At 40.1% G+C, this 21,748-nt stretch overlaps 1 protein-coding gene across 2 annotated transcripts in view; it reads right to left on the minus strand.

Annotated features, from left to right (window-relative positions):
- Nucleotides 1–21,748, minus strand: part of TLN2 (talin 2) — a 349,917-nt gene that overhangs the window by 158,929 nt on the left and 169,240 nt on the right. For both annotated transcript variants that reach the window (XM_084641187.1, XM_084641186.1), the window contains 8 exons: nt 18,415–18,512; nt 17,317–17,446; nt 15,639–15,791; nt 13,855–13,997; nt 10,926–11,053; nt 6,062–6,125; nt 3,501–3,605; nt 124–279 (listed from right to left, as the gene is read on the minus strand). In XM_084641187.1, coding sequence (XP_084497313.1) covers nt 124–279; nt 3,501–3,605; nt 6,062–6,125; nt 10,926–11,053; nt 13,855–13,997; nt 15,639–15,791; nt 17,317–17,446; nt 18,415–18,512 — 977 coding nt within the window. The remainder of the gene's footprint in view (nt 1–123; nt 280–3,500; nt 3,606–6,061; nt 6,126–10,925; nt 11,054–13,854; nt 13,998–15,638; nt 15,792–17,316; nt 17,447–18,414; nt 18,513–21,748) is intronic.

Consider the following 21,748-nt stretch of genomic DNA (forward strand, 5'->3'; position numbering starts at 1 on the left):
TTCAGGACTAAATTAAACTAAACTAAACCCAATAGGGCCAATCAAATTAGTGCATCAGTCCACGCTCCTTTCCCCATGACAGACACAACCCTCCCTCTGTGTAACAACATACAGAAAGAGTACCAGAGTGAAACTTTTTGGAGAGGCAGCCCAGCGCTTCACAGTTGTCAGTGGCCATTCCTGCAACACCTCCTTGGTCTTTTCATCCACACGCATCACTGAGTCTTTGGTGATGCCTAGCAAACGAGGAACCAGCTTGTTTTTGCCCTTCATTTTTTCCTGTAGCGGAAGTATCAAGGATTAGTTTTCATTTACCAACTGGCCTATGTCAGAGGGGAAAGGAGAAGTAGAGTGGGAATGACCGTGACTGGTTACACTTACATAAAGTAAAAACTAGATGCACTGCAGAGAACAATTCACAGGCCCAAACTTAGTTTCTCTGGACATGGCAAGTGCACAGAATAATTTAATGTTGACACACTGCTAGAAGTGTTTTTTCATTCATTTTCAAAACACTGTGTTGTATTCAAAGCCTGAATCGTTCAGTCTTTTTTTCATCTTACCTAGAACATGGTTAAATTAAATGTACAGAGGGACTCAGTCCAGAGTTATCCTCTTAAAGGCACACGACTCTGAACACACACCAGAATTAAGTGGTAGGATACACAGCTCCAGTGACTTTTAGACTATGGTTTCATTCTCCAATGCCCCACACCTTGTGTAGTCATTTACACTGGTGTGATGTGACTATCACAGCCACTGTGGTTTGGTAGCAACTTACAGCCATTTTTACTGATTGAAGTGACTATCCAAGCTACAGAACAATGGAACATCACATTCTACAGCTATTGCTTGATTTTTCATTACAACTTCCTTCTAGGTGGTCCACATCTATCCTACTTTGCTTCTTGGATGCAGATACTGCACTTAGCATAACTTGGAAAGAGATGTGAGCCAACAGATTTCATACCAAAATTCTACTCATGTTCAAAGCTTTACTCCGGACTTGAGAATCTGTCTTCACCCTTAATCTGGTACAGCTTGAAGACATTAAACTGCAACTGACCTTCACTGTGCAATTCAGTACAAGTAACCGCTTGTGATGGGGAGAAGAAACCTTCCTTCAAATAAAAAAGGCATGTTACAGTCCAAGTCTTTGAAAGTTGTTTTCAACTACCCTGGTGGTAGTATTTTTGTAAACTAGCTTTTCAATTTAAAAATTACATTGAAAACAGCTCACATCACAGTTCAATGACAGGTGGCACCTTAAAGACTAACCAATTTATTTGGGCATAAGCTTTTGTTCGTAGAAAATCCACTTCTTCAGTTGCATCTGAAGAAATGGGCTTTTTACCCATGAAAGCTTATGCCCAAATAAATCGGTTAGTCTTTAAGGTGCCACCGGATTCCTCATTGTTTTTGAGGATGCAGACTAAACCGGCTGCCCCCTGATACTTGGTTCAATGGCCAACTCCCACCCAGATAAACTAAGCAGCATGTTAGGCAATAGACTGTAAATTAGCCTCCAAAGCCTTCTCTCGGCAGAATTTCTGGTAGTGTTTTATGAAGAGAATGAAGATTTAGCAGGGAGCAACACAGATTAAGGATTCTGAGGTTTACAGGAGGCAAAGTCAGCTCCATTTATTATACATCATAGCTCTAAAACGTTTGTTTTACTAACCATTTAAACAACTTCACCCATGTCAGCATCGCTATGAGGGGGGCTCTCTAAGCTGACAGGTGCTATCTCTCAAGGGCTGAGTATACACCTCTCCAGCACTTCAAGTCCATAGAGCAAGGACCAGAAACCAATTTACCGTGCAACAAAAAAACTCTATCATGAAATGCAAATGAGTCCATATGTTCTGCTCCCCCTGAATTTATTTTATGTCGTGGGCTACAGAGAATCAGCTCCTATTTATGTCCCACGTCCTTTGTTCGGTATCAGACCTGGACTTCAAATTATTCCACCGTCTTCTCACACACTTCTTTCAGACTGAAGTTCTATGCCATAGTTACAGAATGATTCAGTCACTATTTGCTTCAAGCTACAAGTAAAATCATGGAGTCAAACATGCATCCACGAAAATGCAAGGGTAAGTATTTCTATCTTCAGCCCAATGATCCAGTTAGTCATCGCTGAAAAATCGGACTGAATTCTCAACTTGATTGCTTGTTGTAAATGTGCATGTTTGTACAGTTTTAATATTTCAGCTACTGAAAATTGCAGATATTTTCATGATAGCTTCTAACATACAACTCCATGATCAGCTGATGAAACCAGTGTGAAACCACCACTAGCTTATTGTGCTTTCTAAATAATTCCAGCATTTTTTTCTTTTAAAATTTATGCCCAAATTAAATTTCATTACTTACGATCGTGAAGAAGCATTTAGTTCTTCATTCATAAATCACTATATTGGAAGCCACTTAAGTCACTTGCAAAATAATTTAATGCACTGAACAGTAATGAAGTATTTAGGTTTTTGCAAGAAAAGAAAACAAATTTATGAAAATGGAATAAATACATATAGAGAGCAAAATCAAATAAGCATGTAATAGGTATCCCTGGGAAGATGCCAAATGCACACCATATATTCTCTCCAGTGGATAAAATTAATACTGGCTTATGATGTCTGAAAACAACAGCCTCAGATATGAGATTCTACTTTAATAGGTCTCCATAAAAAGGTGCCTAATACGACAGTGTCACTTCTACTTAAAGGAGCAAAAGCTAATTAATGATGTCACGCTTTTAGAAAGTCATCATCCATTATACTTTCGGCAGAGCACCCGAATGTTCCATCAACTTCAGTGGAATTTGTGGGTGCTCAGCACTTCAGAAAATCAGGCCACTTGATGGATTTAGGATCCTAATTTGGGAAGGAAGGATGGAAAATCTAGACTGCAGTTCTCTTCTTACCTGGACCACCTTATTGTGAGAACACTGATCAAGCAATGATTCAAGTCTTGTTTAGCAGCAGCAAAACAATTCTATATCTGCCAAGTCATGATTTAGTCATCTTCTCCCAATTATAATATTATTGTGACTTTAAATGCAGAAAATTCAAGTCCTTAAGCTGATAGCTGTATGAAGTGTAAGATAAAATAACTGCACAATTGAGAACATGGTTCTTGTAAAAAAATCTTGCAGAGATTTCAATATGCACATTCAGGTAAACCCCCAAGCTGGGAAAAGCAGACTTGTGGTGTTTTTCTAAATGTTTTGATGAGAAAATATTTTGGTAGGTCAATTAAAACAAGTCAAGCCTGAGAAAGGCTGCCTTTGACCCTGCCAACTGAATCTAGCATAATGGGGCCAATTGAATCTAGCATAATGGGGCCCTGATGCTACCACAATACAATTCAGTGAGCACTCTTTTTAGTGGAAAAGGCTGTCCTGCAGGCTTAAACCTTGGATATGCAAACTCTGCTTTCAGAAAGTGGTCTGGGGTAATACATAATCAAGCACATCTGTTGCCAGCATAATCTGAACTTACCTTAACAAGAAAGAAGGACACTCCATATGTCCTGAGGGAGCGTGCTAGCTTAACATACTTCACTTTGGCTTCAATTTCAGTCATCTCTCCACAATTCTTGTGTTCCTAGAACAAGAGCTCAGTTTTACTTTGTATAACTTAAACTGAATAGAAATGATGCCCACTGGAAACTATGAAAGGAACTGAAAGTGATGTGTGCCAGCTTTTAACTGATCGGGGCTGCTTTTTAATTGTGAAACTAATTAAATCAAAATATTGCTGGGCAGAAATGTTAGCAAGGTTATATATTCAAATTTTCTGACACAAAGAATTATGGAACAAGCTGCCCAAAGGGCAAGTTTCTGCCTAATCATCATCAGTTATGTTTATCCCTCAAATCATGGGAGTTTAATATCCCTTCAAAAATTTTTCAGATCTTACATAAAGCTATTCTGGAGATTCCCAGCATCCACACAAATGACCAATCTTTGAAAAATCTTGCTACGCTTAGCCCATGATAGGCTGTGAAATTCAAAGCCACATGATAGCTGTGCAACACAGCAATTCCTTCTATTAGTTATAAATTTGACACCTCTCATTTTCATTGATTTACCTTCACTATACTATCCATTATTTTGTATATCTTTTTTTTTTTCCCCCACTCCTTCCTAAGGTAAAGAGGCCCAATCATTTCTCTCTTTACAGGGTTTTTCCACCTCCATAATCATTTTGATATTTGCCTCTGAACCCCTCTCTCTCAGTTGTATCCTTTTTGAGATATTGCCATTGGAGATGAATACAACTTTAATGTTAGCTGGTTCCGCTTTATCCAATACTTTGTTGACATGCTCAAGGAGTTCCAATATTGAGTTCCATACAGAAGCCAAACTGGTTCATCCCACTGATATCATGTTCATCTAGGTTTTGAACTCTTTTTTAAACTATCATTTAAACCAAGTTACCTGACACTGAAGGAAGGCTTACTGGTCTATTACTACCCTAGTAGTACCCCGAGGAGTCACTGTTACTCCTCGAGAGCTTCTTGGCCCAGTCCCTTTGCTCACCCAATCCTAATCTCCCACACTCCTCTTTCTCTTGGCCCTCTCCCTTTCAGCTCCTCACCCTAGCCCGTCTCGCAATCCATCCCCTGCTCCCAGCCTCTGCCTTCCCTTAATTTAATATATTCCCTTTGTGCCTTGCCCACACCTTCTGTTATCTCCTTCTGCATTTCCATGAGTCTGTTTCTTTCTCTTCTTTGTCCTCTTCTATTCTGACTGGGTGCCACCAGAGGGAGAATCAGGAACATAGGGAACTGCCTCCCTGTTCTCTGATCTGGTGACCAGCATCACAATGGCCTGTGGTAGCTGGAAGAAGCCACTGTATCCCCAAGATGGAGCATTGTCAGTTGGCATTGTTGGGACTGTGTATGTATAGACCAGTTGGCACACACAGGAACTCTCAGAGGCTGGAGCACACTCAGTGCAGATGGAATATTTGGATAATTTAGCTGCCAAACTCACTCCAACAAGCCTCTTGAAAACATTCAAAAAGAAATTCTTCTGAAGCCTATAACTTGGCCAAATTGGGACTGCTTGTCACAGTGATGGCAAATGACACAACCCTAACAACAAGAAAACCCCCTGCCAAATTTCAAGTCCGTCTTCCTAAGTATGTAGGTGCTACAGCGTCTCAACAAATCTGTTGTAACAATTCTTTTCAACATGGACAAAACAACATATTTCCCCCTAATCTCATCCTCAGAAATGGCTGAGCCATTTTTGCTGAAATATTGCAAAAAAATTCAGTCTGTGGCTGACATCCAGCCTGGAAAAGGGTTGGGCAACCACAACTATAGGTGGCAGTAGTAATTCCACCTATAACAAATTCATGAGTTAAAGAATTCTTTGACTGGGAGTGCGAGGGATAAAGAGGATAGCACTTGACAAATTCTAGCAGTGCATAATTAAAATTATGTTCCATGCTGAGATCATATGTCACTGCCATTTTCTTTCTTGATGTGAATAACCATACATCAGCCGCTAACTTCAGAATTTTCCAAACTAGATAAAATTGCTGACACATCAGTGCAAGATCCTATAAAACATTTCCCGCAGTTTTAGCATGTTGTGTATTTGATCATTTCAGTCATTTCCAATTTGATCCTTCCCAGCCACCTCTCTGAATTCAAGCATTTGCCAACAGAACTCTGTCGTACACAATGCCTGAAGCTCACGCTTGAGCTATGAAGGCATGAGAAGTTCTAGGGATAAAATTAAACTGACCTCCTTAAGTGTGCTTCTATTTCAGTGCTAATGCACATCTTCATGGTTCCACATAATTGAGAAAAAGGTCTAAGGAACTTTGAACATGCACTGAAAAGAGAATAACCTTCAACAACAACAACAAAAGGATAATAAATCTTCCAATGGAAGAAAAGAGAGGTTGTCAGCATCTTTACACTTGAGTTAGTGAGAATTTATTACGTAAGCAGAGGACATGCACAGACTACAGAGCTGGGAAACCAAACTCTTATTACACTTACAAAGACAAGAAACTATTACGTTTTTCAGTTTCATAATTACCTGAAATATTTTCTTTTCAGCTCCTCTTTGTTTGATGTATTCTTTAGGCAGGAATTCTTTCAGACTGGAAAAAAAATACTATAGTTAAACAATGGCTTTGCTTCCCGTTACCTCTTTGCCAACAGTAAGCCCCTTTGGCTCCTAAAACAGGCATAAAATACCATATGATGAAAGAAGACCATGACTAACTAAATATCAGAGGTGAGATTAAGGATATGAACTGGCATTAAAAATAGCCATTTCAGCTACATCCTTATGTGATGATAATTCATATTTTTCTGGCTGACAAAGTAAATAACTGGGATTCTTTCCTTCACTAAACCTTCTGATACATTTCAACATTTTGAAATATTGCTCAAAAGGGTTCATATACAGATGTTAAACACTGACTTTATTTTACTTTAGGGAAAGAAATCAAAGCACAAGCCAACTATACATCTGCAGTTCAGTCACTACCTCTGCTTTCTAGTAGCACTACAATTTATTAATGTGTGCACTAGTACCTATTTCTCCCCGTCTTTCCAAGTGTTGGAAGAATAAAATGTTATCCACAAAAGCAGTTCAGTGGATGCTTAATATCAGTAGTATCCCGAAAACAAAGTAACAAATAACCAGTTTTAATTTCTGTGGCACTTAAGGTCTCGAAACATGAAGTGAATTAAATGTGTTCAGTCCCCAAGGTGTAATTTAGCTTTAAAAGGCTCTCAAATCACAAAAATCTCAGCCCACTTTGGAGCAGATGTCAGTCTAAGGGCAGCCACTGACCATGATTCTTCAGAGGTATCTCCTTCCTCTTACGCACTCCTCTTCCCATTCTCACTCCAGGGTCTCAGTTACACACAAGAAAGTGAAGTGGCAAGTCACCCAGTAAGCGCCAAGCAATTATTATTAATTGCTACCAGTCATTTAAATTAGTCTTTGGAATCATTATCTTGTAGGGCTTTGTATTTATAGTGCACTACACAAGTAGTGATATCATGGATGGAAAGAAGGACTTATTGTAATACTAGCTATGTCTACACTGCAAGTAAGTCCAGGGTTCAAACGCAGGCTCCAGCCAAACCCCACCTTCCATCTACACACAAATTATGCTAACCAGGACTCGGACCCAGAATACCAAGACCCCAAAGGGATTGAGGGTCTGAACCTGAGTCAAGCTGGGACCCAGTGTTCAAGCCATAGTGCTTTGCAGTGTAGACATAGCCCCATTGTACTCGTGCTCTGGGAGTCTGCCAAATGTATCCCACAATGCCATGGGCTGACTTTCTTTGTCCTCTGGACAGTCAACTTTGGTGGAAAGTCAAATTTTCCTACACTGCATCACAAAGGGCTAGAGTGGACTCATTTTAGGAAGTCATTAATGGTCTGGATGATGGGATGGATTGCACCCTCAGCAAGCTCACGGATGACAGTAAGCTGTGTGTGTGGGCGGGGGGGGGGGAGGTAGATACACTGGAGGGTAGGGATAGGGTCCAGAGTGACCTAGGCAAATTGGACGATTGGGCCAAAAGAAATCTGATGAAGTTCAACAAGGACAAGTGCAGAGTCCTGCACTTAGGACGGAAGAATCCCATGCACTGCTACAGGCTGGGGTCCGACTGGTTAAGTGGCAGTTCTGCAGAAAAGGACCTGGGAATTACAAGGGACGAGAAGCTGGATATGAGTCAACAGTGTGCCCTCGTTGCCAAGAAGGCTAACGGCATATTGGGCTGCATTAGTAGGAGCATTGCCAACAGATCAAGGAATGTGATTATTCCCCACTATTCGGCACTGGTGAGGCCACATCTGGAGTACTGCGCCCAGTTTTGGCCCCCCAGGACAGAAAGGATTTGGACAAATTGGAGAGAGTCCAGCAGAGGGCAACGAAAATGATTAGGGGGCTGGGGCACATGACTTATGAGGAGAGGCTGAGGGAACTGGGCTTATTTAGTCTGCAGAAGAGACGAGTGAGGGGGGATTTGATAGCAGTCTTCAACTACCTAAAGGGGATTCCAAAGAGGATGGAGCTAGGCTGTTTTTAGTGGTGGCAGATGGTCTCCAGTTGCAGTGGGAAAGGTCTAAGTTGGATATTAGGAAACACTGTTTCACTAGGAGGGTAGTGAAGCAAAGGAATGGGTTACCTAGGGAGGTGGTGGAATCTCCATCCTTAGAGGTTTTTAAGACCCCACTTGACAAAGCCCTGGCTGGGATGATTTAGTTGGGGTTGGTCCCGCGTTGAGCAGTGGGTTGGACTAGATGGCCTCCCGAGGTCTTTTCCGACCCTAATATTCTATGATTCTAAGTCTGGCATATTGGTGGTGGGACCAATGCATAATGCAGTGTAGATGCTGGAGCTGCAAGTTGGGCCTCAGATTTCAACAATTCTTAACCCAGGGTTACAAATGAGCGAAGGGGCTCACGCCCTAAATTAACAAACCCAGGGTCTACTGACTTGAGTTCTACTAACTCTGGGCTTACACTGCAGTATAGATATACTCACTGTTTAAAATTATTTTAATCCTACTTCTGAAGAAAATACGTATTTGTTCATCTATGCTGTGACACTATAATTGAATCTTACTTAGCAGTTCGTTTAATTGTGCTCACAAAACCACCTAAATATCACACCCCTAGTACGGTGAAATCTCTTTAATTGCTCGTCTGTTGAACTATTCATTCAGTCCAACATACAGCAAGCAGCGTTTAAGTAATTTAGTCCTCTACAAGTTTGCTCTGTCACTTGCTTAAAATCTTAAACACATGCTGCCAAAGTTTGATATTTGTCATGAGAATCCAGAACATTTTTCTAATGTTCATTAAGAAAGAAAACATCACAAAGGGGTAGTTATTGCTTGTTACAAAATAGCTTGGATTAAAGGAGCTATGTGATTGGTTACTGGTCTTGCTTGGAGACCAGAAATCTGCGTGGGCAGTTTAGCTACTTAATACTCCTCTCTTATTTGCATACCAATGAAAAAAGGCTTCTTTAAGACCTCTCGAATAGCAATTTTCTCAATCTAAAAGCACAGCCTGCCCGAGTAGGTGCCATGCAAAACTTAAATATTTCTTCATCCAGCTATTTAAGATTTGATCAACCAGGAACTTTCACAGTTAATACTAATGGATATTTATTTTGGCATGTTCTGTACGGAAATTCCAACAACCAGTATCTAAGTGTTAACAAAATGCAGGCAATAATCTTTATTTGCCAAGAATCATTTATCAATGACAAAAAAGGATAATATCAAGGAGCTTTCCCTATAAACATACTGTAAATATGGTAAACTAAAGCAATCTGTTTTGGAAAAATGCTGAAAAGTAATCAACCTTATTTGCTTTATTTGTTTTTGTATAAGCAGATGGAATCTCTTATAGAAGCCCGTTCTGTATTGAGGTCACATTGTTTAGTCAATGAACACTGCTCAACCGTATTTCAGTTGAGTTGTAATGTGCAACTTACATGCAACTGAAACTCTTTCAGACTTAGATTAAACATATCAATATATTTCAACAGAAAAAATAAGAACATCTGGAAAAGCTGATCAAGGAACATTAAATGAATTTTACAAAAAGGCTAATGAAAGGTACATGCAAGAATTGGCATGCGCCTGCACAATGGATATATACTGTTGGTATCAGCGTCACATAAAATGTCTCACTAGTCTGACTGAATTATGGCTAATTAAAATAAAATAATTTCTAAGAAAAAACCCTAGAGACAACAGGCTCTTTTTAAGTTGAGCTGTATGTGTACTTCACTAGAGGAAAACTCTCCTCTCTCTCCTAAGATACGAAATTCAATTATTTATATATTGTTTGTCAAAGATAGAATCATACAATCCTAGAAACACAGGGTTGGTGCAGGGACCTCGAGAGGTCATCAAGTTCAGCCCACTGTGCTGAGGCAGGACCAAGTAAACCTAGTCCTTATACTGCAATGGATTTTGTAGTTTAGTGAGTTACATATGTCTGCCACATCCCACACAGTGGAAATCTACATTCTGCAGTTTATGTCCGACACACAGAGAGCTGCTGGGTATGACAATTATTTTATTCTTTGGAATTAACCAGGAAAGACTAAACCTGAAAAGGTTATCAGCAGCTGAACTCTGTTGACATAGCACAGCAGTGTGAGAGAAGTTAAATGAGCTCTAATATGGGAAATCCTGCTGTGATGGGAAAACTAATTTCTTAAAATAATAATTAAAAAAAAAAGGAATAATGCCTTTAAAAAGGAACAACTGCTGTGAACACTAGATCCAGGTGTCATAAGCTTCGTTTAGTATTATCTTAGCGCTTCTACAGCATCCCACTATATCACATCAGGAGGGGAATACACAGACAATGGTCAAACCCTGAAGAAATCAAGATGCTGTTATGTAATTGTTATGTAACCAGTCTCAGTAAAAACTAATGAGGACCAGGAATAAATTCAGTCTATTACATATAGTGTTTTCTGAGACATCAGTAGCTCTTTAAGTAAAAGGTCATCGACCAATCAGTAGTGAGACTAAATACAGATGGTACACAGGAAGTCTGATTACTCAGATTAATTGGAACTGAAGGATATTTGCTTCTGTGATTTGTCTGCATAACTGAGCATCATGGAACAGTTGCTTTAGGGAACCGTTGCAATAATTAAGAGTTCTTGTCAATCAAAGTTGAAGCATTGTATGTTCCAAAGCACACCATCATTTTTAAGAGATTCTCTTGAATACCTTAAATTAAATATAAAGCTCAATAAGGTCACGATTTAAGAAACGGCACTGACTGATCATCAAGGATCAGTCTAAGAGGACAGAAACACAGAACACACCCACTGTTTTATGCATTGCTGCATGGACAGAATGACACACAGATTTAGAAATTAGCAAAAATGGTTTACTCTAAAAATCCAGGCTTGTGTTTGTGCTCTACATGAGGTCCAAACTGGATTTGTGCTTGAAAGCCTCCAAACTCGCAAGCCTTCTCGAAGGAGACCGGATGGGAGCCATTCAGAATGTCATCTCGAGCCTATAAAGGTAAGTAGAGACATATCAGGCACATCAGAAGCAGTTACAGTGTCTTTGAAATTCCTGAACAGTCAGAACACAAGCCAAGAATCAAGCAGCAAGCAAGGAAATCCTGTCGGAATGCATCTGTTATTCCATTGTGGATATGTTTATAACTAACAAAATAAGCAAAGGGCCAGGTCCTCCTCTGGTGTAAATCTGCACAGTTCCACTGAGGCCAAGAGAGCTGCCCCAGTTTGCAAAACTGAACCTCTTGCCTAAATATTTCATATGATTCATATACAATTTACCATGCTGTAATAGAAAGGAAAGTTATCTATATAATTAACATGGAAAATACTGATTGCAAATGTATGAACAGTGATGGATGATGGCCACCTGAATTTTCCTTTCTTGTCATGTGTGTAAATTTAGTGGTTGCAAAAGGTACTGGAACACCAAGACTGTTTCTCCGACCGCTTAGATATAGTCTGTCTACACGGACCACAGGTTGAAAACCACTAGTCTAAGGTAACATCAACTGGTGGAATCACCATCTCTCTCACTAGGGAAGGTTCTGATGATGGGGAAAGAGCAAAGACATTCTCTGGTGCAGTGTAAGTCTCTGACTTCCTTGGAGTGTGAGGGATCTGAGCCACTTGTACTGAACTGGTCAGAAGAGGGAGACTTCGTGTTGCTACCATTGGTGGTGCCAGCTTTGATTGCACTGGAACTGACGGACCCAGAGACTTCGATTGTACTGTGGAATGGGTGTCACTGAAACAGGGTCTGGTACCAAAGAAGCCCTTCCTTTATGGATGTTAGACTCCTGGCCCTGGGACTTTGCATGTCCCAAGTCCTTAGAGGTTGACAGCGTAGGTCTGTTCAACCTCTAAGGATTGACGATTTCATAGATGACTTAGGAGGAGACCTATTCTTTTGTTTTATGAGTGTTCTCTGCCTTCCCGATGAGACCCCAATAAGGGGTCTGTGGGTACAGACTCCACAGTAGCAGCGTAGGACCTCGTGATGGGAGGTGTACTCCGTGTAGATTTAGGTTGATGTACAACAGGTGCCCCCTGTCCTAAGTCAACTGTGGCCTCATGGCCTTCTCTATGAGGCATTTTCTAAGCCGAAGTTCCCATGCTTCATGGGTACAGCTAGGGAAAGAGCAGCAGATATTACACCTAGCCGTGATATGCATCTTACCAAAACATTACAAGCACTGCATATGGTTGTCGGTGACCAAGGAGGAATGGAGGCAGGACACACAAACCTTGAAGCCAAGAGTTCCTGGTGTAATCTGAAAACTCTAATGGAGTATCTGGGTGGGGGAGGAGTCCACCAGGTGGAGATTCTATCTAACTATAAGAAATTTCCTAAAAGATATAACAACTATTAAAACTGCAAACTGTGGAAATAACTATATGCAAAAAGCACGAAGGCAATGTTTAATATTTAAAGAACGAAGAACCCGAAGGAGAGCTCCGAACACTGGAGGTTCCAACCCAGGCCATGAGGTGGTAAGAAATAACTAGAGAGACAGTTGGCCTGCTCCGCCTTTTCTCTCCTTGGTTGGAGGCACAAGGAGGCACATGCACGGACCAAAATTCTCCAACTCCAGGGGCATGGACAGCATGTGTATCCCCAAAATGGAATACAGACAGGGACCAACCGTTGAAGAAGAACTCTTCTCTCTCTCAGCCTGAACAGTCATCTGATGACAAACTTTCAGTAATCATGGACCTGGACCAGATTCAGGAGGACTGACCTATTACTTAATCTCCATACCACATAATTAATTCCTAGGAAGTGATTTTTTACACATTTGCTTAAGGTGCACATTTAGGATGTTTGGAAAAAACTTGTACTTGAACAGCAGTGTTAAACCATTGTGTTCGTACTACTGATGCATTACAACAATATGTTTTGTTAGAACCAACTTGTCGATTTTAGACAAGATTTTTATATGTTAGCAGTAAAACGAGTAGAATTTAAAAGCAGGGGTGCTTTAAGAATTTAGCTAACTATTCCCTCTGCAGAGTTTACCCATCTGGCTCATATATTTTTTGCCTTTTTCTGGTAGCCCCAATGCCCCTGTGAAAGCCAAAGAGAGTTCAGCTTTAAGACATGGCAGTTAAGAGAACTTCAATGATCATGAAAATTAAGGGCAAAAAATGGAAACCCACTTTTATAATGAGAGCAGGTGCTCTGGTCTCTTTCCCAAACAATACATAAATGCATTTCCCACCTCAATATGGTCAGTTGAGTCATTATAAACAAGGCCATTGAAAATGAGAAGCGTGGTTCTAGCATGAAAATGCACACCAAGACACAAAGTAACTCCAAATGCCATTTTTACGATGGCCTACACATCCAATTTGCTTATTTTAACAGTAAATCATTTTTTCAGCTGCCAACAACTCAACCAGTCTGGAAAAGTCAAGCAGCATTTTTTCAGAATTATCCCATCATTAATATTTTTCCTGAGGCAGACTGCCCTCAGTTAACAGACAAACCCATAGTCTTCAAATGCTGCAACCCCCCTCTTCACACAATTGGGGGTGGGGCTGCAAAAGGTAAGCGAGAAAAAAATTTGGTCCTGCAAGCCAGACATCAAGACCTACTCCCAACTCCAGAAATGAGGCTCATGAAAGAGATACAGAACTTTGCTAAGTTCCAATTCAAATACAGGGGTGGGATGGTAAAGAAATAAGAGCATGTGACAGCTAAACACACAAGCAATTACAGTATTAGTTATAACAATACCACACAGAATTCCTCAGTAGGATAGAAGAAGTTTCTCTGCTATACGTACTATACCTGAACATAAAGCAAGTTCAGCTGAACAGGATCTCTTGAATCTACATTCTGGTCTGAATAAAAGAATTTTCGCCTCAGCAGCAGTGTTTCATTTTCATCAACTCCTTGTTCTCTGAATGTTCGACTATGATCTAGCCAGTTTACTGGAACAGAAACACAACCCCCTTATAATATCGCAAATTTATATTTTATCTTGCAAAAATTACCCTAAACCACGGGTTCTCAACCTTTTTCTTTCTGAGGCCTCCCCCGCAATGCGCTATAAAAACTCCATGGCCCACCTATGCCACAACCGGTTTTCGGCATACAAAAGCCAGGGCCAGTGTTAAGGGGTAGTAAGTCAGGCAACTGCCTAGGGCCCCACGTCATAGGGGGCTCCGCAAAGCTAAGTTGCTCAGGCTTCTGTTTTAGCCCCAGGTGGCAGGGCTCAGGGTCCCAGGTTTCAGCCCTATGCAGAGGGGCTTCAGCTTTCTGACCTGTGCCCCAGTGTGAGTCTAACACTGGTCCTGCTTGTCGGACCCCCTAAAACCTGCTCGTGGCCCCCAGGAGGCCCCAGGCCTCTGGTTGAGAGCCACTGCCTTAAACCACGATGCAAAGTGTGCTCTACGTACACATTTACATACGTTGACATTCATGTGTGATCTGCCTATCTGAGACAATATTTGCACGTGAAACTACAGTAATGCATGTTACAGAAACAAAAGTTAGCTAGACGAAATGTGCACAGTGTTAAAGTGACAAGATACTGTGAGGTTTTGTAAATTTTCTTTCAAGCTAAACAGATGTATCGTGGAATGAGCGCCCATCGTATGAATGAATCTGCTTCACTTCTCAGCTGATGCTATGGAGGTTGCAATTGATATTACAGTCCAAAATATCAGCAAATGAATAATGCGAATTTTAGTTAGAATTCAGCAGGAATTTGTTGTAGCATAATTTATTAAAATTACTGGAAGCCAATGCAAAGACAGTTGTAGCTTACACATGAGTTTCACTTGTCTTCCAAGCAGTGGGATAAAACTGAATCAACTATGGACATACAAATACATTTTGTCCCCAGAGCTTCTTATTCTTAATTTCATATTGTTTTAAAACATTGGCCTGTGATGCAAACAACAGGGGCAAAACACATGCCAAAAATGAGGAACTAAAAGGAAGAGCCTTTACACAAGATGGAATGCAGATAGTGTGCCACTTAAAAGCTGTTTTGTTTTGCTGTATTGTGAGCATTCTACACTGATGACTATTCAAAGGCATGTAACAAGGCAAGCAATGTTTTGCTTTCCTGGAATGTACCCTTTATATTTGACATACAGATAGAGGCAAAACAACATTTCATTGACCTTCAGCGCAAGGGCAACGGATCAGACGAATGAGATGGCATGAGCAGTTGAACAAATAACCTTCCTCAGTAGAATGTAGTGAGACCACTGTCGGACTGAAATCCCTCCACCAACTACACAGAAATCACTACTACTGGATCTAGAACTCGTTTTCAACATACATAATAACAACTGTCCTCCTGTGGCTAACAGCTTTTCAACTGGATTTAAAAAAACACTGCAGCAATAAGACACCACAGGCACATACAGTACATGATACTCCACCTAGTCGTATAACGTTTTCCTGGATTTGTAAATGGAAGGTTAAGTGCAGCAGATAATCTCATGAGAAATGTCCCAAAACCAATATCTACCTTCTGGGTTATTCTCTTTCCCCCCACATGATGGTTCTCCAGAAACACACCCAACTAGTCAAACAGCCTCTCGGGTTACAGTACTCACAATCATCATCTGTATGAAGCTTCGCCTTCAACTTCTCCATTTTTCTTTCATCTCGTAACAATGTCCTGTCTTTCTTAAGTGTACCTGTGCTCTCCTCCTTTTTCTCCTCAATGCTCTCCTGGATTACGGAGTACTCTTCATAATTGGTTATTCCTACAAGTGTGAACACAGGATAAGCATGCAACTCCAGCAGCCAAAACATGAAAATGTAACGTATACTAGGACAGCAGGAAAAGATTTATTCTAAATATTGATTAAAATGAAGTATATTTGAAGTTAATATCCAAACACACTCCAGACCAGGTGCTAAAATGTATTATTATATGAATTTATTGAGTATGGTACCTAGTCAATCTTTCCAACAAAAATTGGCACTAAAAGCACAACATCCCTCTATCAGGCTCAGAAAATTATCCTTCAAAAAACCATACACTCTGTGTATGTAGAGTTGATTCAGATTTATCTTTTATCAGTCTCAAGAAAGTTGCTTTCTTAAATTTTAAATCTCCTGAGAAAGATAGCCAGGTCAAGCTCTAGCAGATTTTGAGCAGAATAAAGTTGCTGAACTTGAGGCCATGTGATGGAGAATTCTGGGTCATAGACTCCTGCAATTTCTTCCTTAAGTACGGGCAGAGAAAATGTGGCAGAGCACTGGGAAAGAAAGTCTCTGAAACATCGGGATTCTAGGCAATTTAGGGCTTTACAGATGTTAATCCTCACTATAAATTTCACATGAAACGGTGCCGAGAGCCTGTGTAGAGCACTTAGCACATGTTTAAGTTGCTCTCATTTCTTTGTCTTGCTTGTGTTTCCAGTATTTGTTAAGCACTGACAACGTGAGTTGTGCTATTTAGGACAGAAAGAGAGTCTAAGATGACTAAGGAGCCATACTGTACACCAGCTGCTCTGAGTGGCTTCCATGGTCAACTCCAGACAGAACACAATATTACAGTGAAGTCTAGAAGTGACAACAATATGGGACCTCATGGCTAGGCATGTTTGCGAAATGAGCAGGTGAAAATGCAAGAAGGCATTCCTGGTCACCAAACTATTGCTTTACATCACCTGGAGAAATGACCTACCTCTTCACTGACCACTACATGGTAGCAGTTTTTCAATGTGCAATTCATATTTAAACTTAGTACTCAATTCAAACCAGCATTAAACCAGCACTAGCATAAACCAGTCCTGTATGTCTTTAGTGATCACATTAACATAAATAGAAGCCTTAGCCACTCAATAAGATAGAAGAGTAATTTCTATCTCTGCTTAAACATTAGTTAGACACAAAGCTAGTTTTATTTCACCACCTCACAGAAGGGAACTGTATGTGGAAGAAATAAATACTGAAATATTTAGAACATTAGGTGCCAAAAAACATAAGTGCCTCTGACGGGTAAGTGCTATCTGGTAGCAAAACATTTAAGGTGTAAATCCCTACTGAGTCACACAGGACAGGAGGGCAGATGCAACCGCTTTATAGAATGGGAAAAAAGCCATTCTGAGTATTGTAATACAGTGTAACTGATGCTGAACACTACCTATTTTCAAACAGGCATAACAAGCCTGATGTTGATAAATCGCTGTATATAACATGCACAGAATCCTGAAACCCAAAGTAAAAAACATCGGGGAAAAAAATCATATTCTCTTAGAGATTCAGACCAAGAAATCTCACCTATCCTGCTGCAAATGGTAACCAGCAATTCACCAACAGTTTTAGAATCATCCACCATAACTGTTTTCACTGCCCCATCCAGCATTCGTATTTTCTGAGGTCTCTGTTTCTTTTTGTACTCCAAAATATCCTAGGGAATAAACCACACAAAGAATTACACAGCTTCAGAACCATTCCAAGCCAGAAAGCCACTGAAATCTGAAGCAAACTGAAGTTTTAATTTGACAAATACAAAAATATTATTTTTTAAGAACTATTTAGACAAACTTTAAAAGTTTGTTGCCTGAACCAGGGGCTAGTTCTAGTATTGACAGTCAACATTGCTTTAGTTTAAAAACTGCATAAGTGACTCTACTAAACCCTATTCTTCAGGCCTTCGATAACCTGCTGCAGAGTCTTCATGCCAGAGCGGCATGAAGGGGATCTAAAAGCCCTGGCTGCTCCCAGAGGATTTGTCCAGTCAAGGTACTGTGAAAAACCAGCCATAATGGTGCTGAGGAGCCCTCACAAGCCCTGGCATACAGTACATGTAGAGGTGGAGCTAGGGTCAGGAAGGGTGTGTCAGGAGTAGGGCTGCAGCACTGCAGAAGTTCTGGCCAGCTGTTACTTAGGCCCCAAAGGTTGTCCAAGTTACACCTGTGGTCTCTATGGCCCCTAGAGCAGCCCATGATTGGGCAGGCAGAAAGGTGGCTTAAAGGTGCTAGTTCTGCACCTCTCAAAGGCTCGGCACAGACTCTCACCCAGGAGTTCAAATCCTATTAAAAATATCAGCCCATTTCTGCTTCACACTCACCCCTAACAAAGTAAGGAGAATGCCTTCTTTGGAATGAAAACGCTGAACCACCTCTTGGTACCGTACCAATCTATACGCTTGGATGCAAAATGACCAACATTTGTGTCTTGCTCGGAAAATCAGTGGGTATTTTTCATTCTTTGAGCTGGGTATTCTGTTCTACCGTGGTTGCCAAATCTGACACTTGTAGGATAACAAATGGTTTGTCCTTGCATCCAAATGTTTTTCAAGGACTAAAGTTCTTTGTACTGTATGACTGTCTCTAAATCTGTTGGTGAAAAAAAGATGACAGAATTTTGCCTTACCCCGCTTCGCAGCATATAATAATCCAGTGTTCTTCCAGCTTCCAACCAAATACCTTTCCGAGGATCTTCATCTGACAAGAACAGTCCATAGTCAGAGGCTGAGGAACAAAACAGAAAAGGCACTATTACTGTGGTAAAACAAACAAAGAAAAACAGTATGTTGACCAGAATTCAAGTTCAAGCTTCTGTCAATTTACCGTCCACTCTTAATGAGTGTTTGGCAGAAGTATAGTTACTCCAGTTAAAGAAAATGTAGCTTAGACTACAGAGGGCAGGATTTTAAAGATAGGCTTTACTCTAGACTGAAGTGGATGGCTCATCAAGCAAACCTCATCCTGCATGTGTAATACATAGTTATAATTAACTATACTTGAATAAGATACTTTTATAACCATCAAAAATGCAGAAGAGTTCAGATTTAAGGCTAACAGAGTTTTCAGTCACTTCATACTATGAACCAACAGTTCAGCTTTAAAACATGCAGCGTTTACTTGATGGAAGTGTTTCACTGAATAAACTAAGAATCCTCGAAAACATCTAATTCAATTGATAGTACTTTCCTGGCAATTTCAACTGTGTGAAGTTATTCCTCTTTTGTATCTGTCATAACAGTGTCTGTGAGTATGCTGCACATACTTTAGACTAAACACTTCACAATCTCTTTAATGACACATGTTAAAAGCAATAGTGTAGAGTCAGGTCTGTACAGACTACCAGCCATTAGAAGTGCAACAAAATAAAGACCATAGTTTCTGCCAATAAAGCCTAAGGAGGTTTATCTTCTTGTTTAATAAAATGGTTGAACACCTAAAGATAGTGAATTTTTATACAAACTGCTTTGAGCCAGCTTTCAAAGAAAAATACTGCTTGCGTTTTTAATAGATGCTGTGTAACCTGTCTCAAATATACAATTTATGAAGAAATAAGCTTCTCAGAGGAATTTAGCCTAAAAATATGGAGTTTTAATGAAGAAATCTTTCCCAAAGCCCCTGACAGTAAAAAACACACCAGAAAGTTCCTTACATACATTAATTTAGGAAGCTAATCACTGGAAAGCAAACCCATACACACAGTGATGATTTGGAAACATAAATTCAGCATACAGTCAATTACATCAAATCATTCCACAAATTGTGCATCTAATATAGCTCCAAATGTTCATTCCTCTCAGTTCAATCATGGACAAGCAATGACCTTTGCACAGAACATATTTATTGTACAGAAAAATCAGCATATTGTGTTTATTGCATTCTGGTACTGGTGTGACAGTGACAAGCCAATCAGTCTGTGTCACTTGGTGTAATTTTGTAGTATCCCAAACTAATCTGTCATGACAGTCTACACTATAATGCTCACCACTTTTACAAAATTATGATAAATCTTGTACAAAGTATGTCTTGCGAGGTATCCTTGGAGAAGTCATAGTCTGCTGAATATGACTGCCCTGTTTAAAATGTGTGCATCAGCACTGTATATGGAGTTATGAGATTTGCCACGTGTTTGTTACTGAAACATGCTGTGAGTCTGGGGAACGCCCACAGACTCGCTCTTGAGAAATAAGAAAGGACTGGCATATCATCCCCAGAAACACCTCAAGCTGCAGGTATACAGAAGGTGCAAGCAAGGATTTCCAATTCATATGAAGGACCGAGTGCAGCTCATATAGGTAATGGATAGAGCTCTACGCAGATACTAAATTTTTTATCTGCATCAAATCTGCAGTCCCCAAATTATCTGCAGATACCCGCAGGGCTTTAGATATAAATTTTGTATCCTCATCCAATCCGTGATTTGCAAAAATGAGCTGCAGATATCCACAGATTTGCACGGCTCTAGCAATGGGGCATCCGGACCCCATGAAACAGCAAGGACTTTATCAGTAAAAAAGGGTCAGGATATAAAAAGGGCCCGGCCAACTCTCTTCTCCTGCACCTCTACAGAAACAAGATTGCTTGAAGGACTTGGAACTGGGAAAAATTAGTCTCAGCCTGGGAAGGGACCCCAGCCTGTGTACTAAGAACTGTGAACTGCGTGCAACATTGCGAGTGGTGAGAAAAGCTGTTTGTTTCAAATTTAGTCTTGGTAAAGTTCAGGAAACAGCTTACGGTTTTTATCTTTAATTTCTTTTTGTAACCAATTCTGATCTTCTATGTCTACATCACTTATAATCACTTAAAATCTATTTGTAGTTAATAAACCTATTTTAATGTTTTATCTAATCCAGTGTGCTTTTGGCAGAAGGGCTTGGGGCTACTCAGGTAACAAAGGCTGGAGGCATTATAATTTTCTTTGTTAAAATGATGGACCTTATGCACTTGTATTGCTCAGTAAGTAACTGAGCAGTATAAGGTGGTACATTTCTGGGGTGCAAGGCTGGTACTAGGGATATGCAGGTGTTGCTTGACATGTACTTCAAGAGTGGGCAGAGGTGAAGCTCACACAACAAAGGAGTGCATAGCATACACCACACTGGAGAATTAATGGGGCACAGCTCTCCTATGATCCGGATTGTACCCTGGGGAATGTCAAACTTGTCAGTTAGCTTCATCAGCAAAAGAAGTATTATACAGTAGCTCAGTAATTATATTTCTACTTAGCAGTGTCATTCACACACTTATTGCAATGCAGTTGTATGTTTTAAAAAACCTAAACAAGAGAAAAACTGTAGTTAGATGAGTTCCCTTCCTCTTGCACCTGACCTTTAAAAGATATGCAGCCCTAAATATCTATTGTTTTCAACAGAAGTTGAGTGCATTCAGCACCATATAAGACTGGACTAATAAAATGCCTTTTCTTATATCCATATACTAAGGCCCTGACATGCTAAAACAGTCCTCTTCAAGGGAGAAAATATTTCTGTACTGAAAACATACCACTATTCTTGTGATAATTAGACTACCTAGAGAAATAACAGTATTTTAGTAACAACTGCTTCAAAATGTATAACAGAAATAATAGCTCTAAAGTAGGAGAGGTATATGTCATCAACAGCTTCATTATTTTTTTTATTTGTATTATTGTCACACTTAGGGACCTTAGTGACAGGCCAGGACCCCATTCCTGATTGTAAGGGCTTACATTCTAGAGAGACAATATAAACAGCACAAAGCTAGAGGGTCGTGATAAACCTGAATTGGTTCAGCAAATACTTTGTGTAGCCTGATAAGAGTGAATTTATGTATTACGCAGTAGCTTGAAAGGGTTCTACTGCTGAATCAGGCACAGTAGAAAAGTTGTCAGCAGAATGAGGACCTTGAGGAGCAAACGAGAAACTATCCGTTACATATTCTCTGACTAATAATGTTATACATTTTATTAGCAAAACAAACAAGAT

Source organism: Lepidochelys olivacea (assembly GCF_965140295.1).
Source record: "Lepidochelys olivacea isolate rLepOli2 genome assembly, chromosome: 10".
Lineage (NCBI taxonomy): Eukaryota > Metazoa > Chordata > Testudines > Cheloniidae > Lepidochelys > Lepidochelys olivacea.